General features: G+C 44.1%; 1 protein-coding gene across 2 annotated transcripts; it reads right to left on the bottom strand.

The window, feature by feature from the left end:
• Positions 1 to 7,655: 7,655 nt before the first annotated feature.
• LOC311141657 (NLR family CARD domain-containing protein 3-like) lies at positions 7,656 to 10,566 on the bottom strand. 2 transcript variants are annotated; one of them, XM_084177061.1, is made up of 3 exons: positions 10,360 to 10,566; positions 10,002 to 10,194; positions 7,656 to 9,482 (listed from the first exon to the last, which is right to left on the bottom strand). In XM_084177061.1, exons 2-3 carry the CDS (start codon positions 10,183 to 10,185, stop codon positions 7,720 to 7,722), a joined length of 1,947 nt encoding a protein of 648 aa, XP_084033187.1. In that variant the 5' UTR covers positions 10,186 to 10,194; positions 10,360 to 10,566; the 3' UTR covers positions 7,656 to 7,719. The 2 variants fall into 2 exon arrangements, with proteins under 2 accessions (XP_084033187.1, XP_084033186.1); XM_084177060.1 differs by having other exon boundaries at positions 10,002 to 10,230.
• Positions 10,567 to 18,192: the final 7,626 nt, after the last annotated feature.

An 18,192-nucleotide genomic window follows, 5' to 3' on the forward strand; every position in this document is an offset into this window, starting at 1 on the left:
GCTCACCAGATGGTTACTATTTTATACTTTCATCATTTCATTTAGTTTTTATCTTTTTCCCTCTTTCTTATTATCTTTAAAGATGTCAGCACCTAATAACTATACATTTACGACACTTAACATTAGGGTACTGTAATGAATACTCAGGGAGAAAAAGGTGTAGATTCACGCCCAGAGCGCAGCAGGTGTGTATTACGCCTTTACAGAAGACAGGAATCGTGGTCACAGGCAGGCAATGGTCATACACAGGTAGGCAAACAGGCAGGTGAAACAAAACTAGGACTGAAGGCTAAAACTGGTTCTCACAAACGAGCTAGGAAAAGTCTTAGTAACTAGTGTTTCTGGTGAAAAATGTCCTTTAAGTATCTCCACAATATCCCCATACGTCTTATTACCTGTTCTGACTGGCTGTAGCTGGCTGCCTAGTAAATTAAATGTCTTTGGCCCCATTACTCTAAAACATGGAGGCACAATGTTGTCCTCATCCATGTCATTTACAAGAACTAAATATTCAAACCGTTCTGTATATGAGCTCCACTGTGACACTCTGGCTCCATGGACTTTGATATTTGAGCCAGGGTTGTTCATTGTCATTGGTTTGGGTGTATTTCATTTGGTGGTGTTGGGGATGGGTGAGTTTCATTTTGTTTGTGTCTAGTGGTGATTGGTCTATGACTCCCAATCGGAGGTAACGAGTGTCAGCTGTCGGCTCGTTATCTCTGATTGGGAGCCATATATATTCTGTGTGTTTTCTCCTTTGTTTTGTGGGTTATTGTTCCAAGTTCAGTTGTGTCACTGAGGACTTCATTATCGTCATTTGTTGTTTTTTCGTGGTTGCTTTATAAATAAAGTCATCATGTTCACTCCACGCGCTGCGTATTGGTCCGCTCCTTCAGACGATCGTGACAGAATAACCCACCATAAAAGGACCAAGCAGCGCGTCCAGGAGCAAAGGGTCTGGACACAGGAGTTATGGACGCCTCCTAAGGATTTTTGGACATGGGAGGAGATTCGGGCTGGAAAGGGTCCTTGGGCACAACCGGAGGAATATCACCGCCCTCGTGAAGAGCTGGAGGCAGCCAAAGCCGAGAGGAGGTGGTACGAGGAGGCAGCGCGAAGGCGAGGCTGTAAGCCCGTGGAAGAGAGGCAACCCCAAGAAATTTTTGGGGGGGGGCACATGGCTTGGGCGACGGAGCAGCAGGAGGCTGCCACAAGGCAGAGACAGAGGGCTGCCAGGTTAAGGGGGCTGACGGAGGCAGAGAAGGGACGGATTCAGTGGGCTACCAGGTCAAGGGGGCTACTGGGTAAAGCAGGGAAGGAAGGTGTTGAGGCACGGCGTGAGGTACTGGGGTGTGTAACCAGTTCGGTCCGGCCCGTTCCTAGTCCCGAGGTGCAGCCAGTAGTGTGTGTTCCCCGTACGGTACGGCCTGTTCCGGTCCCTCGCACTAAGTGTAAGGTGCGCGTCGCCAGCCCGGTTCGGCCTGTTCCTGCCATACGCACCAAGTATGCGGTGCGCGTCGCCAGCTCAGCCCGGCCTGTTCCTACTCCACGCACCAGGGATACGGTGCGCTTCGCCAGCCCAGCCCGGCCTGTTCCTACTCCACGCACCAGGGATACGGTGCGCTTCGCCAGCCCAGCCCGGCCTGTTCCTACTCCACGCACCAGGGATACGGTGCGCTTCGCCAGCCCAGCCCGGCCTGTTCCTACTCCACGCACCAGGGATACGGTGCGCTTCGCCAGCCCGGCCCGGCCTGTTCCGGCCACTCGCACCAGGGATACGGTGCGCGTCGCCAGCCCCGCCCGGCCTGTTCCTGCTCTCCGCACTAGGCGTGAGGTGAGTCCCCAGGGTCCAGCATGCCCTGTTCCGGCTCCCCGCACTAGGCGTTATGGGAGTCCCCAGGGTCCAGCATGCCCTGTTCCGACTCCCCGCACTAGCCCTGAGATGCGTGTCCTCAGCCCGGTACCTCCAGTTCCGGCACCACGCACCAGGCCTACGATGCGCCTCAGACGGCCAGAGTCTGCCGTCTGCCCAACGGGGCCTGAACTGTCCGTCTGCCCAACGGCGCCTGAACTGCCCGTCTGCCCAACGGCGCCTGAACTGCCTGTCTGCCCAACGGGGCCTGAACTGCCCGTCTGCCCAAAGTCTGCAAAGCCGCCCGTCTGCCATGAGCCATCAGAGCCGTCCGCCAGACCGGAGCCGCTAGAGCCTTCCGCCAGACAGGATCAGCCAGAGCCTTCCGCCAGACAGGATCAGCCAGAGCCTTCTGCCAGACAGGATCAGCCAGAGCCTTCTGCCAGACAGGATCAGCCAGAGCCTTCTGCCAGACAGGATCAGCCAGAGCCTTCTGCCAGACAGGATCAGCCAGATCCGTCAGTCGGCCATGAGCAGCCAGATCCGTCAGCCAGCCATGAGCAGCCAGATCCGTCAGCCAGCCATGAGCAGCCAGATCCGTCAGCCAGCCATGAGCCGTCCAGCCAGGATCCGCCAGAGCCGTCCAGCCAGGATCCGCCAGAGCCGTCCAGCCGGGATCCGCCAGAGCCGTCCAGCCGGGATCCGCCAGAGCCGTCCGGCCGGGATCCACCAGCCAACCAGGATCCGCCAGAGCCAGCCAGCCAGGGTCCGCCATTTAGTCCGGTACTGCCCCTTAGTCCGGTACTGCCCCTTAGTCCGGTACTGCCCCGTAGTCCGGTGCTGCCCCTTAGTCCGGTGCTGCCCCTTGTCCCGGTGCTGCCCCTTGTCCCGGTGCTGCCCCTTATCCCGGTGCTGCCCCTTATCCCGGTGCTGCCCCTTAGGCCGATGCTGCCCCTTAGTCCGGTGTTGCCCCTTAGTCCAGGTGGGGTTAGTTGGAGGGTGGTCATTGGGAGGAGGCTACCGAAGCAGGTTGTGACTGTGGTGGGGTGGGGATCACGACCGGGGCCAGAGCCGCCACCGTGGACAGACGCCCACCCAGACCCTCCCCTAGTCCTGATATTGGTGCGCCCGGAGTTCGCACCTTTAGGGGGGGGTACTGTGACACTCTGGCTCCATGGACTTTGATATTTGAGCCAGGGTTGTTCATTGTCATTGGTTTGGGTGTATTTCATTTGGTGGTGTTGGGGATGGGTGAGTTTCATTTTGTTTGTGTCTAGTGGTGATTGGTCTATGACTCCCAATCGGAGGTAACGAGTGTCAGCTGCCGGCTCGTTATCTCTGATTGGGAGCCATATATATTCTGTGTGTTTTCTCCTTTGTTTTGTGGGTTATTGTTCCAAGTTCAGTTGTGTCACTGAGGACTTCATTATCGTCATTTGTTGTTTTTTCGTGGTTGCTTTATAAATAAAGTCATCATGTTCACTCCACGCGCTGCGTATTGGTCCGCTCCTTCAGACGATCGTGACATCCACTGATCAATACTTTCATCAAACTGTCCAATGTTTCCATCAATTCCAATAATTGTTCATTTCTCAATAAGCTCCTGATTGTCACTCACTTCAGTATTGTCCTCAACCAAGGCAATATTTTCCTCAGTCATGTGATCTTCATTCACTTCACTCACTGACGTTTCCTCCTAAGTTCGTTCATTTAGCAGATTTAATTAAAAGGTTTGTCTTCACAGTTGAATAAATGTCCTTTCCTTTAATCACTTCCTCCTTTTTAATCACGTTGTTTTCCCGCTCCGATGTCCGTCTCCAGTCCTTTTCTGCCGTCCATAACGATGTTAACTCCAGAGGTGGAAAAATTACCCAATTGTCATACTTGAGTAAAAGTGAAGATACCTTAATAGAAAATGACTCAACTAAAAGTGAAAGTCACCCAGTAAAATACTACTTGAGTAAACGTCTAAAAGTATTTGGTTTTAAATATACTTAAGTATCAAAAGTAAATGTAATTGCTAAAATATACTAAAGTATCAAAAGTAAAAGTACAAGTATAAATCATTTCAAATTCCTTACATAAAGCAAACCAGACAATTTTCTTGTTTTTAAAATGTACGTTCAGCCCGAGGCAAACTCCAACACTCAGACAATTTACAAACAAAGCATTTGTGTTTAGTGAGTCTGCCAGATCAGAGGCAGTAGGGATGTTCTCTTGATAAGGGTGTGAATTGGACCATTTTCTGTCCTGCTAAGCATTCAAAATGTAACGAGTACTTTTGGGTGTCAGGGAAAATGTATGGAGTAAAAAGTACATTATTTTCTTTAGGAATGTAGTGAAGTAAAAGTAAAAGTAGTCAAAAATATAAATAGTAAAGTCAAGTACAGATACCCCAAAAAACTACTGGTTAACGCTCTTTCTTAGCTAGCTCGACTATGCACGTGCCTCTGCTATCAATACACTGTGCTAACATTAGCCTATTCTGTACCACAGAAAATAACAGTTTTAAACAGTTGTAAAAACCCACTGCTTCCAGACAGAATAGTTCCTGTAGATTCAGACTTACTCATCACCAATCTTTTGTTATGTATTGTGGGTTTCATAACCACGTCTGTATAACAATTCAATAATGATGAGACAGGAGACAGGAATCAGAACAACCATTTATCTGGAACGTGATCATCTCAACACATACAAACCCCCATGATGCTCTGCAGCACAACCCCAATATACAACAAATACATACATAAGTAAATGGACACTAAACAAAACTCAGAGGACTTTAAATGTTCAGTTGTAGAAAGTAGGGCCATGGGATAGGGTCAGAAAGGTCAGTATGTTTGATAACTGGTTACAGAGGTGACATAACAAGCATAAGGTCCATTGTAACACAGTGAAGTAGAGGTGGGAGCTAAAAGCAGACATGGACAGTGAGACGGTGTGAGGAGGTCAGGGGTGAAACACTAGATCAGGACAGGTAGAAATGGCAGGGCTGGAAATAGACACAGAGACACATTCTGATCATGGCTCAGACCTGACCTGAGACACCCAAACAGAAGATGCCATAGCAAAGTCCTGTCCAGTAGGCTATATGGGATTTCCTTTCATCAAAATCCAACACATAGAAATGTGTCCAGTGTGTGTGTGTTGGTGTGTATCCAGTGTGTGTGTGTGTGTGTATGTGTGTGTGTTTGTGTGTCCTGTTTGTGTGTTTCCAGTGTGTGTGTGTGTGTGTGTCCAGTGTGTGTGTGTGTTCAGTGTGTGTGTGTTCCCAGTGTGTGTGTGTATGTGTGTCCAGTGTGTCCAGTGTGTGTCCAGTGTGTTTGTGTGTTGTGTGTCCAGTGTGTTTGTGTGTTCAGTGTGTGTGTTATGTTTGGCACAGGGAAACTGAGGAGTCAACATCATGAACCCAAAACCCTGGATAGAGGGGCTCAGTGAATGTGGAGTGGAATGTGTTCAGGTGGGTCAGTGTGTCAGAGGAGACTCTGTAGAAGGACAGAGTGCCGGCTGGCTAGTCCAGATACACTCCTACTCTGTGGGAGCTGGAGGAGGGGACGTCTATGGTAGTGGACTTATTATTGTGACAGGCAGAGTAACTGTTGTCAAAGCAGATCAGACTCCAGGACTTGTCATTGTATCCATGCCCACAGTCATTACCCCCTCCTCTCCTGCTGATTCCTTTATATGTCACTCCTATAACAGCCCCTCTCCCACTCCACTCTACCTCCCAGTAACAGCGTCCAGTCAGACCCTCTCTACACAGCACCTGTTCCCTGTCCTCAAATCTCTGGGTGATCAGGATACGGCTGCTCCTCTCTCCTCCATGTCACCTTTCTGTTCTCCTCAGACAGAGAGAGGAGTCTGTTTACTGTGTTTAGGTCCAGTGTGAGAACACAGACATCTGATGGATGAAACCAGACACAATATTAGAAATCATCATCATTCACATTAGAATGTTAACTCACTTTTCACTAATTCATTTCATATAGATGTTTCTAGGTATCAAAAGGATACGTTAAGGTAACTTGAGACTTGTTCAATGATTATATGTTATATATGGTAATATAAAACACACTTATTCCCATTAATTACACACACACACACACACCTTGAACATACACACACATTTCTAAAGTAACACGAACACGCCACACACACACACACACATTGTCAAAGCAACTCTTTGTAAACTTTGGTGTCCCTGATTTGTGCTTCTGTAGAACTACAGCTGATATTTAATATGACCAAGTAAGTAATGATGGTGGTCTTTGACTTTGACTTCACTTGAATTAAGACTTATTCTTAGTCATATTCTTCACAGCAGTCAACACTCACATTTTCTAAGTCCAGGTTTCATTCTGTTCTCTCCACCATGTTCCACACTGTAACGGTAAGCAGAAGAACAGACAGTCATTGAGGGATACACGTGAACACACACACGCACACAATCACACACACACACACACACACACACACACACACACACACACACACACACACACACACACACACACACACACACACACACACACACACACAACACTCACACATTCAGCATATAACTTTGTACAAGCCGTGGTAAGAATGTTTGTTGTTTGTCTGTGTGTGTGTCCAGTGTGTGTGTATGTGTGTCCAGTGTGTGTGTCCATTGTGTGTGTGTCTGTGTGTGTGCATGTGTGTGTGTGTCCAGTGTGTGTGTTTGTGTGTGTCCAGTGTGTGTGTGGTATGTGTGTGTGTCCAGTGTATTTTTGTGTGTGTGTGTGTGTGTGTCCAGTGTGTGTCTGTGTGTCCTCTTTGTGTGTGCCCAGTGTGTATGTGTGTGTGTGTCCAGTGTGTTTGTTCAGTTTGTGTGTGTTTGTCAAGTGAATGTGTGTGTCCAGTGTGTGTGTGTGTGTGTTCAGTGTGAGTGTGTGTCTGTGTGTGTGTCCAATCTGTGTGTTTGTGTGTCCAGTGTGTGTCCAGTGTGTGTGTGTGTGTGTGTGTGTCCAGAGTGTGCGTGTGTGGGTCCAGTGTGTGTGTTCAGTGTGTGTGTGTTTGTCAGTCAAGTGCGTGTGTGTGTCCAGAGTGTGTGTGTCCACACACACACACACACACGCACACACTGGACACACACACTGGACACACACACACACTGGACACACACACACACACACACACAGTCTTTATATAACTTAGTCCAAGTGGTGGTCAGAATGTTTGTCTTAACTAGCCTGATAACTCCAACATGTCTGATATGAACATTGACATAAACCCTCTATGTACTTGAGTTTCTCCAGTCTGCAGTGTGGATCCTCCAGTCCAGCAGAGAGCAGTCTGACTCCTGAGTCTCCTGGGTGATTGTAGCTCAGGTCCAGCTCTCTCAGGTGTGAGGGGTTTGACTTCAGAGCTAAGACCAGAGAAGCACAGCCTTCCTCTGTGACTAGACAGCGTGACAGCCTGCAAAGAGTCAAATCATATTAAAACCACACTGCTATTCTTTTGTGTTGAGTAATTTCCTTTCTGTGAGTAGATAACATGTTTCTAAACACTACTGAATGAATCCTAATGATGCCATGATTGAGAAAGATCATGAATGAATCATGAATAATAATGAGTGAGTAAGTTCCAGAGGCTACAACAAAACATGCTAACCTCTCACCATTACCAATAACAGAGGGGGTATGATCCTTGTTCCTCTGTAACTTTGGTTTATTCTCTTAAACAACATATAGATTAATCTTCTGTCTCCTAGAATTGTATGGTCATATTGTTATACTAATGTGAACATCAATGCACTGATTCAATATGTTATTCAATAATACATATTTTTCTCTAAACTGAATATTTCTTCCTGATGATTAGTACTTAAATGTCATGTTATGTACTCACAGAGCAGCTCTGGAGGCTTTGACCACTGGCAGCAGCCTCAGAAGACCTTCCTCTGATCTGGAGTATTTCTTCAGGTCAAACACATCCAGCTCCTTTTCTGAAGTCAACAACACAAAGACCAGAGCTGACCACTGTGCAGGTGACAGTTTGGCTTCTGAGAGACTTCCTGATCTAAGGAAGCTTTGGATCTCCTTCACTAGAGAATGGTCATTCAGTTCATTCAGACAGTGGAACAGATTGATGCACCTCTCTGGAGAAGGATTCTCCCTGATCTTCTCCTTGATGTACTTGACTGTTTCTTCATGGCTCTGTGAGCTGCTTCTTGTCTTTGTCAGGAGACCTCGTAAGTGCTTCTGATTGGACTCCAGTGAGAGGCCCAGAAGGAAGCGGAGGAAAAGGTCTAGGTTTCCCGTCTCACTTTGTAAGGCTTTATCCACAGCACTCTTGTAGACAGTAACTTCAGTAACTTGCGGTTCGGCCATTAGATTCTCATTGTTGTTGATGAATGAGAGGAACGCATATACAGCAGCCAGAAACTCCTGAATGCTGAGATGCACAAAGCAGTACACCTTTTCCTGGTACAGCACACATTCCTCTTTAAAGAGCTGTGTGCACAATCCTGAGTACACAGAGGCTTCATTGACATCAATGCCAGTCTCTTTCAGGTCTTCTTCATAGAAAATCAGATTGCCCTTCATAAGCTGTTGAAAAGCCAGTTTTCCCAGTGACAGAATGCTCTCTTTATTCCAGTGTGGACCTGTCTCTTTTTTCCCAAGATACTTTTCATTCTTCTGTTTGGTATGAAACTCCACAAGGTGTGAGTACATCTCAGTCAGAGTCTTGGGCATCTCTTCTGTCTTGTCTGTACTCAACATGTGCTCAAGGACTGTTGCAGAAATCCAACAGAAGACTGGAATGTGGCACATGATGTGGAGGCTCCTTGATGTCTTTATGTGTGAGATGATTCTGCTGGCCAGGTCCTCATCACTGAATCTCTTCCTGAAGTACTCCTCCTTCTGTGGGTCATTGAACCCTCGTACCTCTGTCACCTGGTCAACACACACTGAAGGGATCTTATTGGCTGCTGCAGGTCGGGTAGTTATCCAGAGGAGTGCAGAGGGAAGCAGATTTCCCTTGATGAGATTTGTCAGCAGAACATCCACTGAGGTTGACTCTGTGACGTCACAACATATCTTGTTCTTCTGGAAGTCTAGGGGCAGTCGGCACTCATCCAGACCATCAAAGATGAACAAAACTTTGTACTTGTCGTAGTTGGAGATTCTTGATCCTTTGGTTTCCACTGAGAAGTGATTGAGAAGTTCAATCAAAGTGTGTTTTTCCTTTTTCATCAAATTCAAAACCCGGAAAGGGAATGAAAATACAAATTGGACATTCTGATTTGCTTTTCCTTCAGCCCAGTCCAGAATGAACTTCTGCACAGAGATTGTTTTTCCAATGCCAGCGACTCCCTTTGTCAGCACAGTTCTGATAAGTTTGTCTTGTCCAGTTAAGGGTCTGAAGATGTCGTTACATTTGACTGCAGTCTCTGGTCTTGCTTGTTTCCTGGTTGTTGTCTCAATCTGTCTCAGCTCATGTTCATTATTGACCTCTCCTGTTCCACCCTCTGTGATGTAGAGCTCTGTGTAGATCTTATTGAGAAGTGTTGGGTTTCCTTGTTTAGCGATCCCCTCAAATACACATTGAAACTTCTTCTTTAGATTAGATTTGAGTTCACGTTGGCAAATCACAGCAAGCTCATCTGAATGAAGAAATAACACAGAGGATATTAATATTACGTCTGATTTAATGCCTACAGTTTTGTAAAACTGTGTTATAAAGATTAAATTATAATAATGTATTATCTTAACTGACTGTATAAATCTGTAAATGTTTTAATAATGCATTCCACACTGGAGTGACTGATTATATATTTTTTTTTTGGTATTACTGATGGTGTCATTAATGTTCTCTCTCTCTCTCTCTCTCTCTCTCTCTCTCTCTCTCTCTCTCTCTCTCTCTCTCTCTCTCTCTCTCTCTCTCTCTCTCTCTCTCTCTCTCTCTCTCTCTCTCTCTCTCTCTCTCTCTCTCTCTCTCTCTCTCTCTCTCTCTCTCTAAATTAATCAACACAACACATCCCTGCTGCTACTTGATGAGGTCAGTAGGTGTTGTGTTAAGGCTGCTACAATATCATTGAGTTACACAGCTACATTAGCTGTACTTTAGCTACAGCTTTTAAATGTTCTAAAACAGCATTCAACATGAGGCAGACAGCTCTTACTTTTCTCCAGTGTGTCAGCAAGCTCCTTCTGGTTCATTTTCCTCAGGACGTGCAGTGTGATCTTCAGAGCTCCCTCTCTGGCACTGCTCTCCTGCTTCTCATCTTCAGCATCCACCACTTCCTTATCCTGCTTCTGACTCTCAAAGCCTTCTGGGAGTTCTGGACTAAGAATCCTCTTGAACATCTTCAGCTCCTTCTTCACAAATGTCATAATATTCTCTTCAAGCAACTGAAATAAATCAAGTAAATAAGTTAAGCAAGAGAATAAATGCTTTCTCATTAACACATGAATGAATGATTGACAGATCAACTTTACTTGAGGTAAACAAAAACAAATGTTCATAACAGGACCACATACACTGAATATGGAGGCCAGGTCTGTTTGATGACTCAGGGAAGACTGACCACTGAGAATCTCTGACTCTGATCTCTCCTGTTGGTTTCTGTGGACAAAACATGAGATTACATCTCCTCATCCAGGGAGTACACACACACACACACACACACACACACACACACACACACACACACACACACACACACACACACACACACACACACACACACACACAAACCACTGGATCCACAGCAACTCAAAAGCTTTTTCCGGGAGTGTGAGTGAGGAAGGATCTTTGGGTTCTCTGCCTCTCCTAGCAGCCTGTCATTCATCACTCAAGCTGTTTGCTAACTCTGCTTCTTGCGTTGCCAAAATAAGTAGCTCTGTTTGTGCTCAGACAATCCTACATTTCACACATACACACACGCACACCATTCACCTGCACTGCACAGGCCCCAGAAGCACTGAGAATACTGGGCCTCAATTGGCTCTCAGTCACTGCAGCAAATAGCTATCGCCATAATGAAAGGTTTTTAATACGAGTAGCTGTTTTCCCCTGATGTGTCTTTGTCAAACTGTGGAAGTTTATTTAGTGGTGAAAGTCATTCTCAATCATTTTAACGTTCAACTGTCTCGGTAATTAGCAGGTTCAATGCAGCGAAGGGGTATTTTGGAATGACACCCTCCATTATATGGTGTGCAAGGACTGAACACTCGTTGGTGCAACACAGAATGTACCGAGATAGAAGGAGAGATTGTGGGTGTCTTTATGCCAACAAAGTGTGATTCCAGAGTTTCTACAGTGTTAAGTAGCCTTAGTGATGTTATTTTAAGGACCTATCTTGTGCCTCCTCGCCACAGCGCTACCGTGTCCTCAAGCAACTCAGCCAGAAGAAGCTGAAGGGTTTTTAAAGTGGACAACTTAAACGAAAACCATTCTCTTTTTTCATGAGTGTTCCAGAAGACAGACCTTCATTGCCAGGACAAATAGTGATGTTGTTTCCAAACCAAACTTCAAGGTCTTTAAGTGAGTGTGTGTGTGTGTGTGGGGGGGGGGGGGGTCGGTCACATATTAACAGAGCTCTCTGCCTAGGCTTCCTCACGGCACCATGACAACCAATACTTACAAAGTAATCCTTATTTTGAATATTTTTGAAATAGACCAAATTTCTTTTGGGCTGAGAATATAAGACTTATAACTCTGAGAGAGCATCCAAGGGCTAGAATGATGTATATAGAATGTATGACAAACAATAATTTTAAAATATAATTCTAAAATCTTCAGAATTCTGAGATTTTTGTCCATAATACAGAATTCAAGCCAACATTCCAATCTCATTATGACTCAACAATTAAGCTAGGCTACAACCATAGAATTTGGAATTAGAACTTGGCTACAACAAGTTCCAAACCAAAGAAAACAACCAGCATATCCATTCACCACACCATAACTACTCAAGTGTATATCTTTTTAAATCTTCATAAGTGGACAGACATCGCGGAGGAGAGGTGAGTTAGAACATAATAATGTGTAAAAGTGTTTGACTTCTAAGGAAATCAGTGAAGGTAGGCCTACTTATTACCATTTAATAAATTATACCAGTTAGCCTGAAGGTAACTGAAGTTGGAAAACTGGCATGGCCAGACAGTTTTAAGAAAATGACATGGAAAAGATTCACACAAAATAAAAAAAATAAGGAATACATGTTTCTCCATACATATTGATGCAGAGAGAAGTCATTGAGATGGAGAAAGAGATGACTGAAAGTGAGGAGATGGAGAAAGGCAACAAGATGAGGGGGGAACGAGAGATAGAAAGACAAAGAGAAATGGAGGGGCTGCTGAGAATGAGAAAGGAGATTGAGACTTGTAACAAGGTAGACCACTACCGGTGGAAGCTGCAGAGAGAGGTGTTGGAGGAAGTCAACAAGGTGAGGGTGGAACCAGAGCAAGAAAGAGAAAGGCTGATTGAAGAGTTGCTGAGACAGATAAGGGAGACTGAGGCTTCTATTGAGGTAAACTGCTACCAATGGAAGCTGGAGAGAGAGTTGTTTGAGAAACAGAGAGAAAGTGCAGTGTCAGACAGAAAAAATATGGAGCTCAAGATGGCAAAGCTGAAGGTGCAGAACATACTGCACTTGGCCAAGATAGGGAAGTTGACCGTGGAGAACACGAGGCTGTCAGCTGAGAATGAAAGGGTGAGAGAGGTGTCGGTCAAACAGAGAGAAAGCGCAGCGACCGACAAACAAACAATGGTGGACAAGATATCAAAGGTGAAGATGTCCTTGGCCAAGTTATGGAAGGTGACAGTGGAGAACAAGAAGAGACTGTTAGCTGAGAATGAAAGGGTGGGGAAGGAGAGGGTGAGAGAGAGGAATGGATGGAACCTCATAAGAAATGGTTTGGAGACAGCTTTGGCCAAAGCAGACCAGGAGAGGAATCAGACCCTAGTAGCCTGGAAGGAGGACAGGGGGAGATGGGCCAAGGCCAAGGCTGGCCTACGAAGCCTCTTGGATCAACGGGGGGAAAGATGGATGAAGGAGAAGGAGGAGATTAAGAGGAGGAGCACGCAGGCAGCAGAGGAGTGGATAATTGAGCTGAGAGAGAAGGAGAGAGCGATAGAGGCTCTGGAAAGAGAAAAGATGAGGATTCTGTGCCTGAATGGACAAGAGAAGAAGGGATGGGAGATGGAAAAGAGAGAGATGGAGAAGGAGAACTGGAAGATTACAGAGGAGCGGGAGAGAAAGAGTAGTGAAATTGAGAAAATGCAAAGGGACAAAGAGAGATGGGCAATAGAGAAGAGGGATGTGGTGGAGAGGATGAAGGAGGCGTACATAAAGCTGTACCAGATGCAGACAGTCCTGAGGTTCAGAGAGCAAGAGCAGGCACAGGTACACTCCATTTAACCAGTCACAGTTCAGGGAGGTCATAAGTCACCTCCTAATGGTTATACTATCAGATTCAACAGATTAAGTTGACTGCATGCTAGAGAAGGAGTAATAATAATATTTCAGATCACTGACCAACATGTATGGACTTTCTCTTTCAGATGGAAACTAAACGCGCCCAGAGAGTCAGGGCAAAGCAGGAGAAAAAGGAGAGGAAAGAAAGAGACTTGTTGGAGAAGAACAAAGTAAAAGAACTGCTCAGAGCTAGAAAAGCAGAGAGTAAGGAAGAAGTGAGGAAGAATAAGGAGAAGGTGAAAGCCCACCTGGACGAGGTGGCAAGGAACTATAACGAAAAGAAACAGAGGGAGAAAGAAAGAGAAAAGCTGTTGAAAAAGGCATATGGCAAAGAAAATCACATGGTGTACATCCCAGACCTCATACTGAAGAAGATGTAAGAACACAACGCATATGGAAGAGTAAATATTATCAGCTAGCATTGGTCAAAAGTTCATTTCTATCTTCTTTCATTTAGTGGAATACTTCATCAATAAAATAATATGAGCATTTATTTGTCAGCATTCATTCCCATATGGAAGAAAGAACACACAAAATATGAGAAAAGTATAAGATGTGGAGAGGGCACGACAAAGCCTATTCGAGAGCATCCTGACTGAGATGAGAAATTCAATGAAATAATAGAATTATGAAATTGTTGTGTTGAATCAATGAATCAATGAATCAAATTGTGTTTACATATGTTTAAGACTCACACTTACCTCAGCCTGTTTCTTCCACTTCATGATCTGGGGATCATTGCCGACCCTCAACCTGTTAACATGTCCTCTAGTGGCATCAGAACATAGGCAGATGGCCATGGAGTTCAGAGTGAAGAATATCTTCTCACAGCATCTTCCCCTCCACAGCTCCATCTCCAGGCATGTTGGTACAAACGTCATTTTATTTAGCCTGCTGGTGAACAAGGCCATTGACAGCACCATCCATGTCCCTCTGTCAAGGAGGTCCTGCTTCTTACGTTGAAAGTCGTCTCTGAAAAGAGGAGACATTAGAAGGTTTCTTCTCTTAGTTTTGTCTTTTGTCTCGGACAAGGCTTACATGTCAGAGTTGTACTTACTTTACTAATTGACTTGTAGAAACGGTACAACTATATACAACATGTCAATTGTGAAATGATTGATATTGGATATCTAGTGTGAACATGATATTGGGTTAATCCTCACATTGTGGTGATTTCTCCACCTTTGATGACGTCTACTTTGAGGTTTCTGGCCTGGGGAAGGGTTGCCCTCTAACAGGTGGTCATCAAAGGTGCCTTCTCCTCTGCCCACGCCAGAGTCTCACTCCAGGAAAAGGTCTGAAAGACCTCTGTCTCCACCAGTTGGGACAAGGGACCATCTTTTTCCAGCACTAACTCCTTTTCTCTGAAAGTACATAGAAATCACACAAACCTATGATCCTACATTGTAGATGTATGGTATGGCATATCAACTGAATAAAACAATAAATACAAAATAATAATAATAATTGTAAAGTGGTTATCCCACTGGCTACAGGGTGAATGCACCAATTTGTAGTCGCTCTGGATAAGAGCGTCTGCTAAATGATGTAAATGTGCCCTTGAGCAAGGCACTTAACCCTAATTGCTCTGGATAAGAGCGTCTGCTAAATGACGTAAATGTGCCCTTGAGCAAGGCACTTAACCCTAATTGCTCCTGTAAGTCGCTCTAGATAAGAGCGTCTGCTAAATGACTAAAATGTAAATGTAAATGTGTCCTCTTCACCTCGGGGACAGGGGACTTTGTTGGTCTTCCAGACAATCTCACCTTCTTCACCTTAGCTGGTGTAATAGCCAATCTCACCTTCTTCTCCTTAGCTGGTGTAATAGCCAATCTCACCTTCTTCTCCTTAGCTGGTGTAACAGCCAATCTCACCTTCTTCTCCTTAGCTGGTGTAACAGCCAATCTCACCTTCTTCTCCTTAGCTGGTGTTCAAGCCAATGTCACCTTCTTCACCTTAGCTGGTGTAACAGCCAATCTCACCTTCTTCACCTTAGCTGGTGTTCAAGCCAATCACACCTTCTTCACATTAGCTGGTGTAACAGACAATCTCACCTTCTTCTCCTTAGCTGGTGTACCAGCCAATCTCACCTTCTTCACCTTAGCTGGTGTTCAAGCCAATCTCACCTTCTTCACCTTAGCTGGTGTAACAGCCAATCTCACCTTCTTCTCCTTAGCTGGTGTTCAAGCCAATCTCACCTTCTTCACCTTAGCTGGTGTTCAAGCCAATCTCACCTTCTTCTCCTTAGCTGGTGTAACAGACAATCTCACCTTCTTCTCCTTAGCTGGTGTAACAGCCAAGCTCACCTTCTTCACCTTAGCTGTGTGTGTGTGTGTGTGTGTGTCTATATAGTAAATGCTATATATATATATTATGGTTATATATTGATCATTATATATTATATTTATATAAATGAAGGTAGTGTGTATATATATATAAAAATATAATGTGTAAAACTAGCAGTGTGAATGTTAAAACAATAAATGTTGTAGAATAAGAGTTTACTGAAAATAATATAAGTAATTAAGTGAATAATTTAACAAATGTAGTGAATATGTCTGTTTGTAAATGAAACCTAGGCTATACAATTATTGTAATATGTAAATAAACATATATTTTTATGATTTATCTTTCCTGGTTGTTATTTCTCAGTATCTCTAAACAGAAAATGTGCCAATCAATAAAGTTTTCTTTGGTTGAAGCACCATCTGTAGATTGCGTGATTTGATTGGACAACAAGCATTTAAAGAAAGACACGCAACTACAGAGGACAAACATTTTATGATTCATTATTTTTTGAAGTATTGACCTTGGGAGAATACCTTTTTAGTGTTTTTCAAAATTGTTATTACACGACAAGTTCAAGACAATTTTGTTTGCATTTTCAAATGATATATACTTATGTCTTATGCCTTAATTGTAGCAGCGTAACTGTGTTGTGAGATCTTAACTAGAACAATAAGAAACTATTACTGGATATAGTCAATGGGATAGTTGTTGTCATGGTAGACTTTTAAAACTAATTATGTGGCTGGCCACCCCTTTACAACTCGGAAGGCATGGTTTTGCAGATAAATGAGTAAACGTGAACTACACTCTTAAAAGAAAAGCTTCCTGTAGGATCCTTTAGGATAATATAAGGTAAAAAATATACCTTAAGATTAATTTCAAAGCCTATACTCTGCCATCAGCTCGTTGTTGAACCGTTGTAGACTTCAGGGGTTCTTTGAAGAAGCCTTTTCAAAAGAGGGGTTCGGTTTGGAACCAGCAGCGCCCTCGTGAGTAAAGGGCGCTCGAGCGCAGAATTCAAATTGAGACCGTTGGTCAAAAGACAACTGGAAGCGGGAAGCGCGCGGATGGTTGGAGAGACGCGACCAGTAAGAGATGACTTGCAACGGATTGACGTGAAAGGTGAGTGAACCTTAGCTATTCGCTAGCTAAGATAATAATTCATCAAACTACTATCAAATAACTAAAAAACAATACATGATGTAATGTACTCTTGGTTTTTCATCAGCTAGCCAAGCTACATAGCCTGTAATGTTAGCTGGTAATTGTTGTATAAATGTTGGTACGTTTTAGCTAACGTTAGCTACAGTAGCTAGCTAGTTAAAGGTACTGTAACGTTAGCTAACTTTAGCTAGCTAGACTCAATATTGAGAAATTGTAGTCATTTAAACCCATGATATACTTTCTCACCATCTCCTTCCATCCTCCTCCCTTTAGTACCTGGCTTATCCTGCCCCTGTCCAGTTAAGTGGTGGAGAGTTTGGGAGCTGTGAGCTCTGATAGAGAAATGTATCAACCACCACAAACAGGTAAGACAGACACACACACACACACAGATGACCCAATGTAGATTATGTTCGACTTGACAAAAATAAGAATACATAAAGCAGATCAGATTAGTTAGATGCATTTGATATTGAATACTCATGTTGTTTATGTTGTGTTTGTGTCTAATTGATGTCTTTCAGGTTGGTGTATTGGGGCGGATTGTTCTGTCCTCTGTATTTCAGACCAAAGCAAGACAATGTTTAAAGCTCGCTATGGATCTACTAACAGGTTAGCCTCTATAAAGTATTTGGATGTATTTGAAGTGTGATTATAGTGTGTTCTGTGTAATTCCTTTAGTCTTTTCCAATACTAACTGAATGGTGAATGAATATATTTGCAGTCAATCAATCAATCAATACAGTGTTTGAACAAAATTCAACTCCAGTTGAAGAACTGGGACAAGCTATAAATCTCATTGTGGGGTAGGCCACATGTTATAAAGATGGTTAAAGCTCCTAAACGGAATTACGTTATCAGCATGTTTCCACTGTCCATACCTGCCTACACCTTTAACACCATAGACAAAATGATTCATTTGGACAATTAAAACTCTAATAGGCCAATTTGGGTTGACATGGAAGAAGAACTTAATGCCCCATTTGGAGCATCATATTATCTGAGTCAACACTTAAATGTGGGACTGCAGAATCCCATATTATAAGAGACAGACATCTTCACCATTCCTGACAAGCTCTGCTTCTTTATGGAACAACCATAAATACAAATTAGGAGGAAAGGTGGTTGTCTGGAAAGACACATTTTTTTCTTCACTTTTGCTTCATGTGTCAACTTTAATTTGAGTGTGGCTGTGGAAGACTGGTTCCGTGATGATGTCTGCAAGTGGCTGAGTACCAATGATCTCCATGATTCCATCCCATCATTCCAAGGTTCACAATCTTTCTGAAGAATGCCAACTCTATTCAATTGTCCACTTTGCAACGAGCATACTGTCTTTGTGTCCAGACGACTCACACATATTGGCCTCTATCACCAGCATGAACCACATTTTCTAATTACCTGTGGAATTAATGGGTGTGGGAAAACAAATAGATGT

This window comes from Coregonus lavaretus (genome assembly GCF_964263955.1).
Source record: "Coregonus lavaretus genome assembly, chromosome: 2".
In the NCBI taxonomy this organism is placed as follows: Eukaryota; Metazoa; Chordata; class Actinopteri; order Salmoniformes; family Salmonidae; genus Coregonus; species Coregonus lavaretus.

Bases quoted from the DNA above. Each gene is read 5' to 3' on its own strand.
- LOC311141657 (XM_084177060.1), bottom strand. From the start codon at position 10,212: ATGACATTTGTGAAGAAGGAGCTGAAGATGTTCAAGAGGATTCTTAGT. The intron at 9,483-10,001 runs GTAAGAGCTGTC...TTCTTCATTCAG, and splicing joins TGCTGACACACTGGAGAAAA to ATGAGCTTGCTGTGATTTGC.